The sequence below is a fragment of the Tenebrio molitor genome, chromosome 6 (assembly GCF_963966145.1).
Source record: "Tenebrio molitor chromosome 6, icTenMoli1.1, whole genome shotgun sequence".
NCBI classification, from domain to species: Eukaryota; Metazoa; Arthropoda; class Insecta; order Coleoptera; family Tenebrionidae; genus Tenebrio; species Tenebrio molitor.
Genome location: NC_091051.1, coordinates 10,302,292 through 10,322,773, shown reverse-complemented (window position 1 = coordinate 10,322,773; position 20,482 = coordinate 10,302,292). Strand labels below are relative to the sequence as shown.

The 20,482-nt window shown below is 33.7% G+C and overlaps 3 protein-coding genes and 1 long non-coding RNA gene across 8 annotated transcripts; 2 read left to right on the top strand and 2 right to left on the bottom strand.

The window, feature by feature from the left end:
* LOC138133414 (zinc finger protein 784-like) lies at positions 1-1,053 on the top strand. The gene is made up of 2 exons (XM_069051322.1): positions 1-142; positions 196-1,053. Exons 1-2 carry the CDS (start codon positions 127-129, stop codon positions 747-749), a joined length of 570 nt encoding a protein of 189 aa, XP_068907423.1. The 5' UTR covers positions 1-126; the 3' UTR covers positions 750-1,053.
* Positions 1,054-1,165: 112 nt separating this feature from the next.
* tho2 (THO complex subunit 2-like protein) lies at positions 1,166-12,438 on the bottom strand. Of its 5 annotated transcripts, none has more exons than XM_069051316.1 (21): positions 12,281-12,438; positions 11,920-12,085; positions 11,727-11,861; positions 11,559-11,674; positions 10,480-10,867; positions 10,111-10,430; positions 9,234-10,061; positions 9,066-9,183; positions 8,672-9,016; positions 7,689-8,276; positions 7,107-7,634; positions 6,992-7,055; positions 6,753-6,855; positions 6,553-6,697; positions 6,301-6,499; positions 6,203-6,240; positions 1,860-2,018; positions 1,747-1,807; positions 1,622-1,695; positions 1,507-1,568; positions 1,166-1,320 (listed from the first exon to the last, which is right to left on the bottom strand). In XM_069051316.1, the coding sequence occupies exons 1-21, from the start codon at positions 12,346-12,348 to the stop codon at positions 1,290-1,292; spliced, it is 4,536 nt and encodes a 1,511-aa protein (XP_068907417.1). In that variant the 5' UTR covers positions 12,349-12,438; the 3' UTR covers positions 1,166-1,289. The 5 variants fall into 5 exon arrangements, 4 of the variants coding, with proteins under 4 accessions (XP_068907417.1, XP_068907418.1, XP_068907419.1 ...); XM_069051317.1 differs by having other exon boundaries at positions 1,747-1,804; XM_069051318.1 differs by having other exon boundaries at positions 6,753-6,852.
* Positions 12,439-12,782: 344 nt separating this feature from the next.
* On the top strand, positions 12,783-19,980 carry lace (serine palmitoyltransferase long chain base subunit). Its single transcript, XM_069051320.1, has 7 exons — positions 12,783-12,944; positions 13,094-13,150; positions 13,207-13,260; positions 15,395-15,729; positions 17,866-18,230; positions 18,283-18,883; positions 18,939-19,980. Exons 1-7 carry the CDS (start codon positions 12,804-12,806, stop codon positions 19,177-19,179), a joined length of 1,794 nt encoding a protein of 597 aa, XP_068907421.1. The 5' UTR covers positions 12,783-12,803; the 3' UTR covers positions 19,180-19,980.
* LOC138133415 (uncharacterized) lies at positions 13,359-13,788 on the bottom strand. The gene is made up of 2 exons (XR_011160357.1): positions 13,548-13,788; positions 13,359-13,494 (listed from the first exon to the last, which is right to left on the bottom strand). It is a non-coding gene; the product is annotated as an uncharacterized lncRNA (long non-coding RNA).
* Positions 19,981-20,482: the final 502 nt, after the last annotated feature.

Below are 20,482 nucleotides of genomic sequence, written 5' to 3'. Positions count from 1 at the left end.
CGTCATACTGAATCATCGAAAAGCAAAAAAAACAAATAAATATGATCTTCCGCAAGAAGTGTTGTTGAAACCGCATTAAAAATGCAGTGATTCACAGGCCTTTACTTAACCTCGATTCTTGCAGTAATGCAGGCGCTGCAGGGTGAGTAAATTAGAACTTTTTGATTTGTGTTTTTGCGACTAGGGCTGTTTCAGATTTAACTTGTTCAGAATGTAAAAGCGAATTCAAGTCAGCAGCCGCATTACTACAACATTTCGCTTTACACGCATCAAATTGTCTCATCAACTCAATGAATAAAGAGAAGCCAATGACCCCTAAGAAGCTGCCAGATCTATATCCCATTAATTTTCGAAAAAAAGCAGATTCAGATGTAGAAAGCGATTCGGGCGTTGAAGACGTTAATCCAATTAAATTCTGTCTGGTCACAATGGCAGATGAAACAAAAATGGAAGATAAAGTTCGAAAATATCAATGTACCTACTGTTCTAAAAAATTTGGTTGGCCAACTGACTTAAAGAGACACACTTTGATTCACACTGGGGAGCGCCCTTTCCGATGTCAAAGCTGTGATTCTACATTTACACGAAATTTCTTGTTAAAAAAGCACCAAAGGAAATGCCATAGTGAAAGTAATGGAAGTAGTATTATACCTGATTTAAAACCACTTTTGACCGCGAAATCGCGGAAACAAGAAAAAAGTAAAATTAAAAGATTTGTGACTGAGAGCAAATATGAGTACCAAAGTTAGAAGAATGTATGTATGTATAGTTTGTAAGGTTATGTTTCGTACAGTGATATGAGTTAAGAGATTGCTCCAAAAAATCAACAATTATTACTACATTTGTTTTGCCAAAGATATTTTCTAAGATAACAAGGATGTGATTATTACGTTTTTGTTTATATTAACTTTTTTTATATGAAAACAATACTGTGTGCCTAATCCTAGTCAAACAGGGCCAAATTAGTACTTAATAGATTTATATATTTATATTAAATTTACATATTATTGTACATTTTTCATATTTTGTGGAATAAAGTGCCTCTAAAATGTAGCAAGCGTTTTATTTTCCACGATATATCAGAACAATTTAACCAATACAAGTGGTTGAAAGGATGAGGAGCATGGGTGGAAGTTGATGGGTGTGTAATAATGTATCACAACCATTTTTACTTTTGAATCATATTTTATATTCTACAAATCACATCAGTAACGTACATTCCATATTTAATACATCTTAAGAAATTACTAAAAAATAATATTAAATACACCGCATTCTTAAAAAAATTATCATCTCCTCTTATTTTCGGCACTTCTTCTGGTAAGCATCATTAAGGAAAAAACTATCATAGATTGGACATGCATTGAAATGAAATAAACCTTTATGAGAACAAAACGGAAAAAAGACAAACTAAAAAGTGTGAAGAAATTTAATAAATAACAGTTACAAATGAAGGTGTAACAAAAAGACCACAAGCATGGCTAAAATTGTCTGTAAAAAGGATATTGTTTTTCTCTCAACTCCATTCTGTCGTCGTGCGACCTTTCCCTTGGGTATGGCGACAAGTCCTAAACGTTTAAAATTACTAATATAAAACGCGACACAAAAACCTATCAGTTACCCTCGAGCGATGATGTTTTTCTCTTTGATGGACGGGTTCCATAATTTCTCCATTTTGGTGTGACAATTTCGCCGCTGTTAACAAATCAATTAAGACCAATCGGACCAATCACGATGCCAAATTACCTTTCTCCTCTTCCCTTCGCCTTTTCATTTCAACCTGGAGCGCTTCTTCTGTACGATCCTGCTGAATTTTTAATTTAATACATATTACGTTCTTTGTGAATGTTCCAGTTTACCCTTTTTCTGCCCAACTTTCTCTCTTTCCTAAGCTCTTTTTCCTCGTCGCTCAGTTTTTCCCGTTTCTCTTTCGCTTTGCCGGATCGTTCTTTTTTGTCCGTCTTCTCTAACATGTAATCGAGTTGTTGTTGAAGCTTCCTCTCTTCATGTTTCGAACTCTGCAGACAACCAGGGGTACTGCATTAGACGTGCGGGTTGAAACAGTGTTGCACAATAGCAGCCTCCGGTTGCGCTTGCTTTGTACTAGCTGTCAACTCGACTTGCTTTTTGGCACAATACCAATTAAATCTCTATAGTTTATAATAAATTAATGGATCGTTAGGTAGTTTAGGCGTCCATGTGAACGTGCACGGGAGATTTTCCTTAAATTACATTCGTCTAAATAATTCCATCTTCCCTTTGTCTTTATTGTTTTAAAAAAGTCACGGTGTTTCAGCTGATTCTGATGAAAGCTACAATAAAATAACGTATTTTCCCAACTACGGTCATTTTTTTCTCTGACATTCTTCATTTCATCCTGCAGCTGATTTCGCTTGTCTTCTTATAGGGTTCCTTCTACTAAATAACAAAGCCAACACTTATCAGATCTGGGGGATTGTCGGGAGATGACTTCTTTTTCCTGGACTTAACGCAGCAAATCCATCCACTTTTCCAACAGGTAATTAGGAAAAAATATTAATTTATTGCAGGCAATCAAATACCGAAACCTGTGACCTATTTATGGTTTTGTCAATGAAGACAATGGAAAAAGTTTCAAAAGCAACTTAAACATATTAAAAAAGCTTTCATGTCAAACACAAACTTTCCAACTCACGTAAAAACATAAAATAAATGATCGCAACAAATTTAGTTTTATATTCAGTGAAAAAAAAAAAACATTAATGATTTTACTATTATGGTAGTTGAAAATGTCTGCAGGTAGTGGTATCTAAAATCATTTGTTTACGAATTATCTGAAATTTTAAAAGGATATGACCAATTAGAGTAAGTTGTTTTGAAGTCTTAATGCCCAGATAAACAACCAAATGGAATGCGAGGTATGGAAATTAAAAAAATATATTAACCACCTAGACAGTATTTTAATATGCAGCCGTAAAATATGTGGATACTTTATGCACATGCGTTTAGCGATGTATCACTGCTGTCCACGCTAAAAATAAAAATTATTTTCCATATTTTCCAATTTAAACATTTAACATGCGTACAGTCAGTTTGGTTTTAACACAAATTAGCATATTTTTGTAAAAAAAACCTCTAAATGAGAAGTTGAACTTTCTTGCTTATCACAATTTATTGAATTTCTCTAGTCATTAGCTAAATATTATTTTCTTTTATTACTTAAATTTTACAAAACAAAATTTTGGGTTAGGATAAGAAAATAAAAATCAACAGTCGGTCACTTAACGAAAAAACAAACTTACATTTTTACTATACCATGTGTTATGGAAGTCCACAACCACCAATAGGAGTCGTTAAAATAAATTATCATTTTTCCTGTAAATTTTTCTAGAGTTAAAATTAAATATAATTTGAACGTGTGCATCATCCATTAATAACGAAGAACGAAAAAAGAATTACTCGATTAAAATACTCGAATGAAAAACAGTAAAAACTGTTAGGGAGTATTAGAACAGCGGTCGTTTTGTCTTCAAAAAACTGTAAAGTTTTTACCACACAATATTATCTCATGAGCGAAGTGTCAAATTAGGGGTTTGAAAAATGTAAAAAAAAAATCGAACAAAAAAGATCAACATGTAAAAAATGTTTATTTTAAAGAGTTCTATTGATGATTAATTTATTACGTGGACTTCCACAACACTCTGTGTAAGCTCTGACAAAATGCAAACTTTTATTATTTGCTTATTTACTACTTTTACAGCGTTGACGAAGCTGTTAGTAAAACGTCACTTGAAAAAGACGTACATCTTATTTTTTTAAAGTGGTACCAACATCCATTATATAACCCTCAGTTGTTTTACAAATTAATGACTTACGTTAAACGATATTTTTTAGTTATAAAATGATTATTTATTGATTATTAAATACGACTTTTCTTAGTCTAATATTACTGAGATACGGTTGTGAAAATTATTGATCACGGCAAATTTGTTGATCAATATGACAAAAAAAAGTTACGTTTTTTCAACCTTCCTTTAATTTCAATATGTTTCCAAAACACCTTACAAGACCGTATTATTCGTTTTTCTATTTTGCACCTATAACACAGTCAGAATAATACTCAAACGGGTTTCGAAAAGGAGCTCTGTTCGATACGCGTTTCAGGAACATTTACTTAAATTTTTAATGTTGGCAGTGACTCATAGTGAGTTGTTACTAAATACGTGATCACTGCACTTCACTACACTTTAAATTCAAAATTTACAATTGTTCGTCTATTTACCAGCGTTACCAACCCTTATATTTGCCAAATATAATTTTCCTAGCATTGTTTTGAACTTTTTTAAAATTTAAGGGGCAAAATAGAAAAAATATTGTATCATACTCGTTTTATAAGCCATTTGGCGCACTTGTTTGCTCTAAAAAACGCGTGCGACAAAATGGTGTCTTATAAAACTCGTATAATAAATTAATATTTTCAAAATAAAAAAACAACAAATAATTGTGCAAAGCACCGTTTTTCTACTATTTTTGATGTTAGAACTTTGGATGCAATTATCTTTTTTCTGTGGGCAGACGAGTACGTAGCAAAGATGCTACGAGTTGATCAAATTATTAACAAAACTGAACACCTTTTCATTGATCTTTCATAATGCCATTTGCATAAATGATTAAATTTTTGGTGTACTGAAATTAATAGAGATTAGAATATGTAAAATAGAATTTTATACTACAAGTCCTCGAATGTTTCATCACCGAGTTTTATCTAAACACATTTTTTTTATCTTTGACAGCTGGGTGATATAAGTTTCTATTTAAATCAGGATAAATAGTAAACATGAAATTTCATGTACAATTACCTAACAGATTTCACAGAATTTTTCTTATCAACTTAATTATTGCAGTTCCATATCACCTGACAATTTTTAATCGATGATTTATTCTTTGAGTCGTCATGCAATCGAGACACTCGAAACGAAAAAAACAAAAACGTAGAAAATGAGTCACCACAGATTTGGGATAACACAATATTTTACAGTTGTAATTAATGATAGCATTGTCATTGTGTATTAGTTCATTAGGATTTTTAATACAAAATACACAAAATAAACAATATAACAAATACCTCAAACGAAGGATTATAATAATAATGAAATAAACTTCACAATCTGAAAGTAATCGAAGGAACTGAAAATTTTCCAAACTATAAAATGGTCAAAAACAATGAAGCAAAATTAAACAACTTAAAACTTATTCTATTATAAAAAAAAATTAAAAGAAACGTGCAAAACATGAAAACTGGTACACTTGCAAAATCAATTCAAGCAAATACATTCGATTGAAAAGCACGTTTCGATTGAAATAAAATTATTTAAAGAATGTAATTCATAAAGGACCTGCACGTGTCTGAGTAAATCCCTATTCAATCCGAGACCTACCTGTAACTGGATCCCTTCCCAAAATTATTAACAAAATGGAAGATTGGGCTGATTGCAGACTGTCCCTTACACAATTGTCACTTTCGACACTTAAACATTAACGGATCTTCATGGCCCTTGGACAGACGCAAGCATCCACAAAACCGGCTCCCCCGTTTGCTTTCTCCATTTCTAATATTCTCAACCCATGGTAGACGCATTCATTTCATAATCTTCCACGATGATTCCATTCCATTGATGATTTATACTGTTTGCAACTAGCGAGGATTATCGTCTATTTACGAAACGGACTTCTTGAGACAATCCTAACGTTGAAAATATAGGTGGACAGATCTGAATTTCCGACTAATCCTCCATTCAGTATTTGAGATTTGACAACGGTACGTACGCCAAACTTTCTCGTGTAATGCGTAATTTCTTTATCTCTCGTTAACTTTGAATTTACTGGCGTGACAGAGATGATGATTTGCGACGAAGTCGTTTTACTTTATTTCCGTCAAATTTGATAGTGAATTGTTAGAAAATGGACGGAATGACTACTGTGTGGGACCCCGTGTTCAAAAACAAAAACTCGTGCAGAACTTGTTGGCGACCATTGAAACAGGGAAAAGTTTCTCATACACACAAAACACTCGAGTCTAAAACACTTTTGCGACAGATTTTACACTTTTACGGCACGGTTATGACAATTTCAGCCCAATCTCCCAGTGTCGGACAAAGAAAATACCAGAGTGGGTGTTCGAACCCTGAAATCTGCATCGTTGTTACGTCACTCCGATACTAACCTTCAAAGAAGAACTATCCATTTTTCTTCTTTTTACATCTGAGGAATCAAATTAAACACGGTCAAAATTTTACAGAGCTCAATTATCAAGTTCTTTACCTCTATCGGTCTCGGGTTCTTGACTGTGTCTTCCCATACTACTCGATCCATTGTTACTCCCGGTCAACCCGATTTCCCTTTCATCACGGACTTCCCTGTAGTAATGACCACCCCCTCTTTCGTCATAATATCTATCCACTTGTCTGTCACTCGAATAGCGCATTTCGTCTTTAGGACTGATTTCTGTGTATCTCTCATCCTGGAATTCAACCGATACAGTAAATATCAAACAAACAAATTTACAAAAATTACTCTGTATTGTCTTTCTTCCTGCTTTGCCAACTTTTCTTCCTTGCGTTCTCTGCGCTTTTCTCTCTCTCGTTCTTTTTCGAAATCATCGCGTTTTTCTTCTCTTCTGTGTTTTTCTCTGGGCTCCTCTTTGTATACTCTTTCCCAACTGTAAAACCAAATAATTTAAAAAAAATCGTAAAGGTACTACTTTATGTATTTACGTGTTATAATCGCCAGAACCTTGGGAACCTTGAGATGTTCTTGACACCACTTTCAAATCTTCCACTTTGATTTTTTTGTCAACTTTTTCTTTGATGCTGTCTTCTGGAAAAAAGACACCTTTATTTAATGCCAAGAAAACATAATACAATAAAAAATAATCATTACTAAACGCAGTAAAAAATTCGATCAAACTATCGTTTTATAATTTTTTAAATATTCATAAAACAAAAACGGTTACCTTTAACTTCGCCATTATGCTTGTTTGAATTGGACTCATTCTTACTCTCGTGGCTTTTCATAACCTAAAACCGAAGTTATCAGTCTTAATTACACAAAATATCTTACAGACACACCTTTTCCTTTTCAACCAAAATGTGAAAGTCGCTTTCTTTCACCATATGCCCACTCATGATCCTCTGCTTTAGCAATCCCAAATAACTACTGGACAAAGTGAACAAGTCCTGTCTGTTATTTTTCTCTTCATCTCTGACCTTCTCTATCCGTTTCTCAATAAACTGACCGACCTTTTGCAACACGGGGAAAAATGGAATGATCTTAATCAAGATAATCAAAGAATTTCTGATTTGTACGTAATCTTTCGAGTCCAGACATGTCACCATGGCTTTGGCTAGTTTGTAATGCCACTTGTGGCAAACGTGTCTGTAATTCTCGTAACCAACGTTATCCAAATTGTCGGCGTGTTGATTGTTCAAACGGTATTTGGTAACAAAACCTGGATAATTAGCACATTCCCTGTCGAAAAGCTCTTTCGATTTGTGCCAACGCATCACAGTTTCAAGCATGGCATACAAGAACCGTCCGTAACGCATCGCTTCGTTTTCGCTACACGAAGTAATCGAGTACGTCACGTCGCAAAACAGCTGAATAAAAATGGAGACAGTAAATCGACGCTCAAAAAACTGACAACTACTTACCCTGTCGTAACACAGCAGCGTCGAAAAATTAGGCGTCTTAAGCATGTGAATCACGTGAACAAATTTAGCACAATATACGGCATCGATAGACGTAAAAGTACATCGAGGGAAAAGACACAATTGCAAAAATCTAGTGATTGTTTCGTTTTTAGCCGACTTGGCCGATCTAGACAAAAACCAACTGTCTTTCTCTTGTCTTAATCGGTACATCACTTTTTCGACGTGTTCGTGTTGTTTTTTCTTCTCGTCTTGTAATTTCTCCACTAACGTTACGTAGCGTTCTTGCTCTTTTTTGCCTTTATTGTTGTTACTAGACTCCATCGTGGCTAAAGATTGCTGACGCGTCTTCGTTATCACTTGTTGGTACGTTTCATCAGGTACATAAAGATCATACATCGTTAAAGACCAGAATGTTGTGAGAAATTGGGGCGAAATGTCCTCCCAGATTTTTACGGGATGAAGGGGAATTATTGATTTATGAATGGGTTCCATCACTTCGTTCACTGCTTCGAAGTATTTCTGATTTTTTACGTTTGTGGAAAGTTTTTTGTAATTGGGATCAGATTTACGCAATTGGTCATATTTTATCTACAAAAAACAGAGGGAAGAAACGCGTGAGCACTCATTTAAATTTTACAGATCAATCAATATAAAGCGAGTCGAATTATTTTTCTTTTACAACACTATTGTTAGGCTTGACTTTTTATGGTGCAAGATTTGGTTTATTTTTAGAATAGGAATAATGGTGCGTTATGTACTTATTCACTTTTTGCTTTCAATTTCATTTTCATATTAATTTCTTTTTAGGTCGATTGGTTGTTAATAATGCGTAACTAACTGTCTGAGTTTACAGACATAACATTTTATAACTATAATAATTTCAAATACTAATTGGTAAGCTGGCAGTTGTCGCTGTAACACTCTTAACTACATTTTTGTAGCAGAATTTATTTTGCCGCCTTAAGTATTTAATGGATACTTACATTTATGGCGTGATTAAACATCGGTCGCGCCAAAAAGAACGCCACCTCGTTTGGGATGTGATAGTCCAAGAGCATACTCTGTATTGTCGGAAGCTTATTAACGTATTCATCAACAGAAAGTGACGATCCCAGGAACGTTCCAAATTGCACTAATGTATCCTGGCACTGGTCGGCCAATTTACCAACTAATTTCAAATGATTTTTTTGAGTCTCCCTATAAACAACACAGTAGTTCTGTTGCGCCATTAACAAACACAATGCGACAGCTAGATTATGATCGGACATTGCTTCTTTCAGCCGCAATGACGACTTCTTCGTGTTACGGACTTGACTCAAATAACCGGCCTGCACAAAATCGAGTAGAACAAAACATTTAAGTGATTGTTGCTATTACCTCAGCTTTCAAAAGTTCACCTCCAGCCATCGCATTAACTTGCTCCATGGTCAAGTCTTCAGCAGCTTCAACTCCCGCCATTTTCTGAACTACTTCCTTCAAAATCAACAAGTCCAAACTAAAATCGACAGGTAGAAATTGTTTTTCTTTCTTTATTGTTTCGTTTACCTTTTCTGCGCTTTTAATTGATTGGCGACGTATTGCAACAGCCCCGTCAGTTCTATGATGTATTTTTTATAAACTGCCCCACAAAAACTAGAAAGACTTTGCAACCAACTCGAGATCGACGTGCTGTCGTGTTTTACTCGTTTTTTGTCGGCATTTGCTAAACATTCAACTAGACAAAATCCCAAAACGTCGTATGATAAACTCGTTAGATATTTTAAAGAATCAACGACAGGATGTATTAAGTTACTGTAAACTTGAATTTGCAACAAAATATAATCAAACAAAAATCCAGGCGAACAATGTGTGAGCTTTCCAATCAATCTTCCCACTGGCTTGATGTTCTCTTTACTGACACGCTTCATTATGTTTTTTATTTGCTTTTCTGAATCTCCCCTCTTTCGTAACAAATCAGGATAGAGGGAGTAAGTCTCATTTTTCCACCTGCTATAGAGACAATATCGATTTTGATATGGATAAAGTTTTAGAACGGTCCACACTTCTTCCGCTATGCAACAGTTACAATCCATATATGACAAAGACGATAAAATTGTCGAGTCCAATAGAGTTAAAATGTCGTAATATATGGTGTCGCCGTTGGGGCAAGGGGACTTTGAAGACTCAATCCCGTATGAAGTTAACGCCGCTTTAGCTATTCTTATTACTTTATACATTAAAACAGGATCAAAACGTAGTGAAGCCCCTAGAGTTGTTAACATTGGTATCGCGTAGTCCCGAAGTTCTAAAAACGTTGTTGCCTGTTTAGGACTAAGCGGATTTTCGTGACGTGGAATAGGTTTGCCTTTGATTTTTGGTCCCAGTTTACAAAATCTATAAATTATTTAATAGAAATCGTACTTGTAAAATCGTTGCAACTTACTCTCTATACACAGGTTCGATTATATAATGTAATAAATTACAAAGAGCTAATGCAATTGGTTGGAATGATAATGCATAGTGTTCAGGTAATCTGGTAATTAAATTTTTTGCGTTTTCCCAATCGCCTATCAACAACAAAGCTTCACACAGTCCTAATTTTTGATTTGAATTGTACTTCTCAGTTAAATTTTCTGGTTCTTCAGGTGCTTCTTCCTTTTCTTTATTATTGATGGATATTATTTGTAATTTACGAACATACTCTTTTGCATCTCTCATAGCTTTTTCACACTCTTTGTACATTACTTTATCTTCAGGCGTTAACTAAAAACTACATTACAACTGGTTCTTCAATTGATATTACAATATTTACCCATAGATAGATATCATCTAGTGATATGATACTATGCTGCAGCAACTGTGCCGTCAATATGTACAAAGATCGAGGTACACTAGTTTCACTATTTCTCAAGAATGTAAATTTTGAAGCTAAAACTTCACTCACGATTTTTGGATCTTTCATATACGAACATATTAGAGGAACAAATAACTTGGCATCTTTTGGTTTGTTTTCAAAACTTTCAAGAATTATATCCAAAACTCTGTTTGGATCTAAATTAAAACAACCAATAAGTGATTGAACAATATCTAGCACATTTTCATGACTGATGTTTTCACTGAATTCTTGGTTCAGTTCAGTTTGCAGTTTAGCAAAACCTTCACATTCTTCACGGAATAAATTAAACTTCCGCTGCTTATAACTAAAAAATTAAAATACTTGATGGAAGCCTTGCACACAACTTGTTCCAGACTTATCATTTATGTATACCGGGTGTTATGAAAGTCCACGTAATAAATTTAATCACCAATAGGACTCGTTAAAATGAACATTTTTTTTATTTATATTTTTTTCCGCAAATTCTCCAAAACAGAGTTAAATATAATTTGAACGCTAAAATTCATACCCGCTCATTGATATCCAGAGATAACGAATTACGAAAAAAAAATTACTCAATTAAATACTCAAATGAAAAACGAAAAAAAAACTTTTAAGTTTTTATCGCAAAAAAGCTTTTCACTCGCTCTTTCATTTCAAATCATGATTATCCCATGAGGGAAGTGTCAAATTAGAGGTTACACAAATGTAAAAAAAAAAAATAATTAAAAAAAGATCAATATGTAAAAAGCGTTTATTTTAAAGAGTTCTACTGGTGATTTTATTATGTGGACTTCCATAACACCCAGTATATTTTTTTTTACTATAAAATTCAAATAAAACTGTCAATGCTAAATCTGGACAATTGTGGACATGTTTGCCTCATTCAAAATCTCAAAGGTTTAAAATGAGACAGTCTTATGAAGCTAATAATTTAGCACATTGACAAAACTAATTTTACTCTTCACAATTAATTTTTTTGACAATTGTGCAAATGTACTAGCTGAGGTACTTACTATAGTTTTGTTTTAACTTTAATAAACTTTGAATAAAACGTCTTATTTTTGAGAATCCCTACTTCTTGTAAACTGTCAATTTCCAAGCGTTCTTTCAACAGTTGATCAGAAAGGAGCTACAAATTTACTACTTAATAACCAACAATTTTTAACAAGATTTTTATAAACCTTTTCACATTCTTTGATAATATAACACAGATTACTTCTTTCTTTTGAGTCTTCATTACTATTATCTGGTATACATGATGCATCAGTTATGCTTAATACATCTAATATTATTGAAGGTATGTCAGGATGTAATGTCTACAAATATTCACATTCTGGAGGTTAATCATGTTCATTTGCTAGTATTACAACTTACCACAAGCTCTTGAAGAGTGGATACAACAGCTTCCACTTTCAATTGTCCCTTAAGTCCCTTATCGATCAATGCATTTATGTTGGTTATGATACTTGAAACTTTCCCAGATTTGTCAAAAACTGGTGACTTAGTTTCATCTTTTAACAACTGGATACACAACTTCACGCTGAAACAAGAAGAAATTGGCGTATTGTACATCATTTTTATTAGACACATTAGTTATTAGTGTAAAATCAACAATGCAGTGTGCTCAATGTATTTACCGTTGTTCATACTTTTCAAAACAAAAAGCACAATGTTTTACGAAAATTTCATAATGCAATCGTTCAATCGATTTTATGTTATTTATTTCAACACTTACAATTCATTTTTTCCCGTTTTATCCCAATTTTTCCAAACATCGTTACTAACAACACCTGCCATTTTCATCAACCAAGCATCTTTAGTACACGGATGCCAATCGTAAAAAGTATGTCAAATAACTCAAATGTCACCAAATTTCGAAAAGTTCCTAAACTCAAATTTGTGATTTTGACTGACACTACTGACAGATGACTTCAAAATTAAAATGAGGTTAAAATAAGAAAATATCTTAATAGGATTTTCTTGGCCTGACAACGTTATTTTATAGTTTAGCGGAAGGAATTTTGCAGTCCCTGAATTACCAGGTTGTCGGTCCGCTTACAAAGCTAGTCATCAAGGTTATATGTTTTATCGGTTCCGAAATTGCTTTTTTTAGACTTTACTTAATATTTAGTCGAAATGACCGAAAACCACATCTGTTTAAATACAAGGTCGCTATGCGGTATCACGCGAGCGGTGATCAACCAACAAAAAATTTGCGTTTGTAAATTTGAGGTGCATGCGCGGTACAACAGCTCAGTATGGAAACGAGAATGGAAGAGGGTGCAGGTGATACTGTGACGGAACTGATAAATGGGGTAGACTTTGAAAATTCTAAACACCAAAGTGTTATTTCGAACGGATATGGACCCTACGCAGGAACCCTTACGCATGGATACACGGTAACTATTTTATTTTCAAAAATATTCGGCAATTTACAATGTATCCGGCGTTTTAGTTTTGGGTGGCTCATCAAGCCATTAACAATTCAATTCTGCTGATCGAGTAAAATTGATCTCTGGTATTAATAATAAATTAATTAATATTTCAGTGCATCAATAAGAAAAATGGTTACACCAGAGGAGCACTACAGAACGGCCATGTGTTGGTAATTAAAGTGTGCCCTAGATTTTTCTAACTACTTTGTTTTTATTTATTCCACAGGCATCTTCTGATGAGGAATGTACCATTAAAAACATGAAGGGACCAATAAAAAACGTGAGTTTTATTTTGTTGTTGTCTTAAATTATTTATTGCTAGTTTATTCTACAAGTTTACTTTACTTGTAAAGCTATAGTAAAAATGTTTATTTTGTAAAAAAAATTCCAATGCTGTTGGCAGTCAATTAACGTCTTCAGTATAATTCCAAGAACACCAACAGATTTCCTCCTTATCTATGATTTATTTAGAATATCCACTCATGGTTAGGTAATAATACCTTCTCAGAACAGTCTAGATAAGAATAAGATAGGGATTATTGAAAGGATAATTTAATATACACTTACGTCCAAATTCCTGCTTGATGATTTTACTCAAACATTATTTCCAATAAAGCTAAATTGGCCAATTTTGACTACAGCCAATATTTATTTTTGATAAGAATCGAGATTATCTCTGTGTATATGTACAGATTACCTGCGTTTGTAGTACACGTGGAACGGTGTAAAATTAGGTACATAATTGAGAAAATTGAATATCAAAGCATAATTTTTGGCAAATTAAATGGATTGAATTTTGTCGGTTTTGAAACAACACTCATATTCATATTAGTTTGTTACAAGTTTCATGGTCTTGTAAATTTTCTTGTAAGCAATGTAACATAGTCAAACACAAACATCGCATTGTTTATAAAACCGTGTCGTACCTAATTTTGTTTATTTATTTTCTATTACAATAAACCAGTGTATAGAAGCTGTTAGTTGCAGTTAATAGTTTCGTTTGCAATTTAAATTTTTTATATTTGAAAAACGACATTTTTCAGTTACAGTAAACAAATTTTGGCCGACCCGTGTTTGGTTTGGTTTGAAAAGTTGATTTCGACATTTTTTTCTTTTTTACATTAACATTTGTCGACAATCTCAGGAAAAATGTGTCGTAATAGATGTATCTAAAATTCTAGCGCCCACATACACTTCTGTTCACTGAAAAAGCATACACTTACATTTTGCTTGTGTAAATCAGATTTACCATTACCTGATGTCGCTGTCCTGGTCAGTGCCAGGTAATTGAAATAATTCGATTTCAGTGAGTAAAAGTGCCCTCTGATGTTACTGTTATCAACATTATAGGTACATATTATCCTTTATTTTCAAGGTTTATTGTTGGTTTGGTATAATCAAAATTCGTTTGTAAATTCTTACCTGGTAACTTAATATGGGTAAACATGGAAACAAACATCAGGTAAATTTATACAATCAAAAAATCGCAAAAATCTCTCTCAAGACTTGTATGCTTTTTCCGTGAACAGAAGTGTACGTCGCCTCGTGCTCTCAGATTTTTATATGTAGTTGACTTGGAAGACATTTTAAATTTGACTACATTACATATGTATAAGTATGTATTTGAATTTTTCAATAAGTTCAGTAAACAACGTAGCGCCATTTGTTTTTGCTGACATGAACGCATCTAATCCGATATGCATTTCCTGCGCGAATTAGTACCTAATACGATCTTAGCGTTACAAGGTGGTCAATGTTTTACGGCAGGTGGCACCAGTACGAGAATGGTGTGTATTTCATTTAGCGTCTTTCTGTTATGTTTATCAATTTCTTAAATAAAAAAAAAAGAATACATATATTATTTTTCAATTCTATTTTGCACATGTTCAACTTTCAACAATTTATGTTATACAATAAACACAACTATTAAGTTATACATATTACTAAAAGAAATAACGAGGTCACTACACCATAAAATTTTGGTAGATAAATAAAAACAAAATTTTACGTAGTGTAACAAAATGTTTGCTAATTTTATTCCTAAGAATCATTAGAACATTAGATTAGTTATGTTTTTTGATTGTTTAAAATGTTGTATATGAAATATGGCTGTTTTTGATTTGTTTTATGTATGACAAGAAGCAGATGCTGCTCGGCTATTTGTTACTACGTGGGTTGTTCATTTGATACAAAACTAACATTTAAAAGACTTGACGACTCGAAATATTTTTAATTTTTTATAATAGCGACGCTGCTGTGAATGGGGGAGTAATTTCATATCCCACCAGTTCCAGTAGGATGAATCTATTTGAGATGTTAACTTTTAATTGACTATAGAACACAAAAACGAGCATATTGCATGTTGCAACAATTATGTTAAATGCTGAAGTTACAAATGTGAGTTTATTTTTCAGGGTTATATAAAAACTTCGGAAAAACCGGCACAAAAATCACGAATACTGAAAGAATCATTTGAACCTCCAACTCTTCTAACGTCTGCACTGACACACATTAGTTTCTATATATTGATGTTTTTGGGGTATTTGAGCCAAGCATTGTTCCCACCAAAGATAGTCAAAGAAAAGAATCGTGATGGTTACCCCCCGCTGTTCGATAGATTCGCTAGTTTTTATTCACGATATGTTTATAGAAGAATACGTGATTGCTGGAATTATCCCATATGCAGTGTACCTGGCAACGAAGTGGTTTTAAAAGACCGTATTACAAATGACAACTGTTGGACTTTCGAGTGAGTTTTTTGAATGTTGTACGTCAATAAATACGGAGTGATCAAGAATGACTGAGTCTGTTGGTAACAATGAAATTTGGCAAATTTAAAATTTAGCAACGAAGGTTCATTTTTGTAATAGTATAATAACATAACCTGCATAACCAAGAATGTTTTTAATGTCATCTCAAGTTTAAAAATTTGGTCAGTGCGTAGTCAGTGCCAATTACTAGACAAAAATCACCAGTATTTTCAATTGTTTCATTGCCAACAGACTCAGTCATTGTTGATCACGCTGTAGTATATTATTATAAGACGCTTGATTGTGACACGAGTGTCACAGTGAGTCTTATAAAACGAGTGTAATATACTATTTTTTTCTACTTTGGTCGCATTAATTTGATAAAAACTCAAAAATCTAATTACGAAATAATCTAGGGACTATTGTGTGGCATGAGTTGTGGTGGCATTTCTGTGGAATTTATGTCAAATTTCAAATGTTTTAATTGTTAATAGGAGCTCGCTCGAGATGCCGGACACCGGCCAGCGTAGTATTACAACAATACCAACATAATACGTATTTTAAAAAAAATCACAAAAATATTCCTTTTACTTTTAATTTCACAAAGACTCACTTTATGATACCAAAGTAGAAAAACTTGTTTGTATTGCAAATGTCCACATAACATAAATTCAGTAAAAAATGTTATTATATGAAATCAAAAAGTCACCACCTGTTTAATTAGGTTGTCAAATAAAAAAAATCACCAGCTCCAGTTAGTAATTTTTGTTTATATGGTTGACTTGAACGCATGTAAAGATTCATAATTTAAATAGTTAAGTTGCCGTGTTCAGACTCATAGATTTTGATAAAAACGCCTAAAGATTAAAAAAAAAGTCAATGATAGCCAACTTGTAATAGACCGACAACCACGGTGTTAACGTAACACTACTTTTTTATTTTCCACGAAACAGTGTTGCTGGTTGAAATTTTGGGTATTGGTATTTTTTTGATGTTGGCACATTTATTGATGCTGAAATAAATATTTAATATTGTTAATAAGATCCGAAAACATTGTATTACCGACCGTTAACATGACGTAATGTTTTCTTAGCGCTACCGAAGAAGCTGAAATTTCATTCATCGCTAAATCACACTTTGTGTAATTATCAGTTGTCTAGTGTAAACAACGACGCATTTGTATCACACTTTTTTTTACACGTATAGTACTATGCCGGCCAAAAAATTTTGGCCGTCATCGTCTGTCAATTCAAAAAAAAAATAATTGTAATCCGTACTTTATTGTCATCATGATTACCGTCTTGATTATGAACGTTATTTTTTGGGTGGTAAATTGCAAAACTCAAAATTATTTTGTCATTTCTACTACATAGAACGTTTACCTCAGGTTATCTATGTACGATTGCTCTAATTTTGTTCATTCATGTCGGATTTTTGGAATATCTGAGCTTCAAACAGTTTAAATTGATTGTCAAAATGACAAGAATCGAAAGTAGGGTTACGATTCCTAAAGGTTTATTTACACTTTTCTTGAATGTCAAGAAAGTGACGGCCAAAATTTTGTGGCGGCCATAGTACCTAGGTATCTTGTTTCATCTTTTTAGATAATCCACCTACACACTACAGTCAAGAACATAATTGTTGTATTTGGAAAATCTTGTTTGAAAAAAAATACTTGCTTATTTTCTCTCATCAACCTGCTTGTTGGGAGCTTCAATATTTTTTTTTTCGCTTTAAGATTTCATTGTAAATTATCCATAATATTAATTTGATTTAAAATTGAAGACATTGTTGTAATTTTTTATATAATTGCAGAGGGATTCATTACATATTTCTGTTTTGTATATTTAAAAAACAAATAGAAAACGTAGACCCAGACACTGAATTCTAAAATAGAAATTTGCATGTCAAATGTAAATTATTAGGGACATATTTTATCTACTTTGTTATCTAACGATGTGGACATTTGCGACAGACTGTATTACTAATAGGTACCTTATCACTGACATCTTTAAGTACGTAAGACAAAGTGATAAAACAAATTTAAAGTAGGTACTTGCGACGGTTGACGAATCGATAAGTCACCACATTAAAGTCCAAATTAGAATGTTATTGACAGATGGTCGTTCTTGTAGGTTCACCGGCTCTAAAACCAAATGTCTCAATTTGGCATCATATAACTATTTAGGGTTTGCTGAGAACTCGGGACCTTGTGCCGAAGCCGCTATAAATTCCATATACAAATATGGCGTTACTACTGGCGGTACGCGACAGCAATATGGCACCTGTGATTTACACGTAGAACTTGAAAAACTGACTGCCGAGTTTTTGGGAGTCGACGATGCCATCACCTTCGGCATGGGTTTCGCGACCAACGCTCTGAATATTCCCACTTTAGTGTCACCCGGTTGTTTGGTCATAAGCGACGAAAAGAATCACGCATCACTCATTCTTGGTATCCGTCTGCCAGGAGCCACGGTCAAGGTGTTTAAACATAACGGTGAATAATGCCAGACTGTGTCGAATCTGTTTTATGTTTTCTTTTGTCGCAGACGTCAAGCATTTGGAACAGATCCTTCGTGACAGTATTTACAACGGCCAACCGAATCAACCCAAAGGTCAGTACAAACCCTGGAAGAAGATTCTCATCGTGGTAGAGGGCGTTTACAGCATGGAGGGCACAATCGTTCGTCTACCGGAAATAATTGCACTTAAGAAGAAGTACAAGGCCTACTTATATCTGGACGAAGCGCACAGCATCGGGGCAATGGGCAAGCACGGTCGCGGAGTCGTTGATTATTTCGGGTGCGATCCGAAAGATATCGACATATTGATGGGGACATTCACGAAAAGTTTCGGATCTGCCGGCGGTTATTTAGCTGGAACCAAAGAGTTGATAACGTATTTGCGTCAGAATAGTTTCGCGTCGAAGCACGCTTGGGCGATGGCGCCACCTGTCGCCGCTCAGATCATCGCCGTGCTAAAAATACTTATGGGAAGAGACGGGACCAACGAAGGACAAAAACGGATCGAAACGCTCGCCCGAAATACCAGATATTTCAGGAGAAGAATCGAGCAAATGGGCATCATTATTCACGGCAATGAGGATTCACCAGTGGTACCGATTCTTGTCTATTTGTATTCGAAAATTGCGTAAGTACATGCGGTGTCACGGGTTCGAGTTGGAGGTAACAGTGGCGGTTTGCAGAGCCATGGTGAGGACGTTGATTCAGGAAAAAATCGCAACGGTCGGTGTCGGTTATCCAGCCACGCCGCTGATGGAAGGCAGGATCAGAATATGCCTGTCCGCAGCGCATACCAAAGAACAGTTAGATTACGCTCTGCAGGTAATCGAGAAGGTCGCAGACGAATTAGGGTTAAAATATTCTCGTAAACCAATCAATTCTGAACCAGTCGATTACGACAAGATTAAAGTGTACGCGGAGTAAAATAAATTTTCAAATCAAAATAATAGCTTAATACAATGTTTACGTCATGCTTGTTAACATTTTTGATACATAGGCAAATATTTTTTTATTGAATTTTTGATGATTGAAGACTTTTATAAACTTTTATTAAGGTTTATACACATTTTGCAATTGACTTGTTCGTTAGAATGTTTCTCACCCACCAAGAAAATTTCATTTAAACTATGGAAAACAACTATCCGTTCGACTTAACGATTCAATGAAAACTTTTCAGAATAAAAAGTACCCAATTATTTGAAATGTATGTTTTTTCGTAATTTTAGTGTATTTTTCGTTTGTACCAGTTTGCTACTAGCGCATGTTCAGAGTTCTTCATATCTTAAGATCCACAGTTCTACTTACAGATAAATTTCAGTATTGTCTAAATTTATAAGGCACAAATGTTACAGTATTACCGAATTTCTGCTTTTTGTAGATGACAATGACTTAAAAACATATCAAGTTATACTTACAATCATAGAATTGCTTCATAGGTGACTTACATAGAAGGTAATGCAAAAGCAGTAATGAATGCCTTGGAGTTTGTGTTATTGTCTCTTTATTTTTTTATTATTTTATTATTTATTGATACTATGTTATTCGTGTCTATTCTTGTTTAGAATGTTAAGGACAGCCATTCCTGTTTTATTTTCTGCTATGTGATTCTTACCAACCTCTTTTTATATTCAGCCGTGTATTTTCTTTACCTGTATTATTATCACCTCGTTTTTAACACCTTACTGTTATTGTTAAACATTAAAGAAAAATAAATCTTTATTATAATGTTTAGCATTTAATATCGATTAGTTAAAGAAATTCTTCGATTCAAACGCCTTAATATATTGTCCTTCAATTAATTTGAGTGGATAATTCAAATATCTTTTTTTTTTTATATGTAACTGTTTACTCTTCCCTGGAGCCATTTTGTTTTAAATAAAAGTTCTGTCTTTCTAATAATTTATTGCGTAAAATCGTAGAAATATGCAAACATGGAAGACGGTAAGTACAATTTTTCCTGGTAAATAAACTAAATAAGTAATGTGTAGTTTGTAGCAAATGCAACGAGGTTAATTATTGTAGGTTATCTACATTATAGTGTTCATAGGTCGAATAATAAGGTGCATTAAACTTTATCGTCCCTTTACAAATATGTTTTTAATTAGGTCTTTCCAAATTAATCTGAAAAAGGTGTAGTATTTTTTAAAGAAAGTCAAAGCCAAAATTTCTTAACATGGCGGATAATTCATCCCCAACCGATCAGTCTTGTTTATTTTAATAACTCTAT

Coding starts and splice junctions, on each gene's coding strand:
- tho2 (XM_069051316.1), bottom strand. CDS start 12,348: ATGAAAATGGCAGGTGTTGTTAGTAACGATGTTTGGAAAAATTGGGAT. Junction 10,868..11,558: donor AAAGTTAAAACAAAACTATA/GTAAGTACCTCA, acceptor TTAATTTTTTAG/TTATAAGCAGCGGAAGTTTA. Junction 7,056..7,106: donor TTTTGGTTGAAAAGGAAAAG/GTGTGTCTGTAA, acceptor CTTCGGTTTTAG/GTTATGAAAAGCCACGAGAG.
- lace (XM_069051320.1), top strand. CDS start 12,804: ATGGAAACGAGAATGGAAGAGGGTGCAGGTGATACTGTGACGGAACTG. Junction 13,261..15,394: donor TGAAGGGACCAATAAAAAAC/GTGAGTTTTATT, acceptor TTTATTTTTCAG/GGTTATATAAAAACTTCGGA. Junction 18,231..18,282: donor CAAGGTGTTTAAACATAACG/GTGAATAATGCC, acceptor CTTTTGTCGCAG/ACGTCAAGCATTTGGAACAG.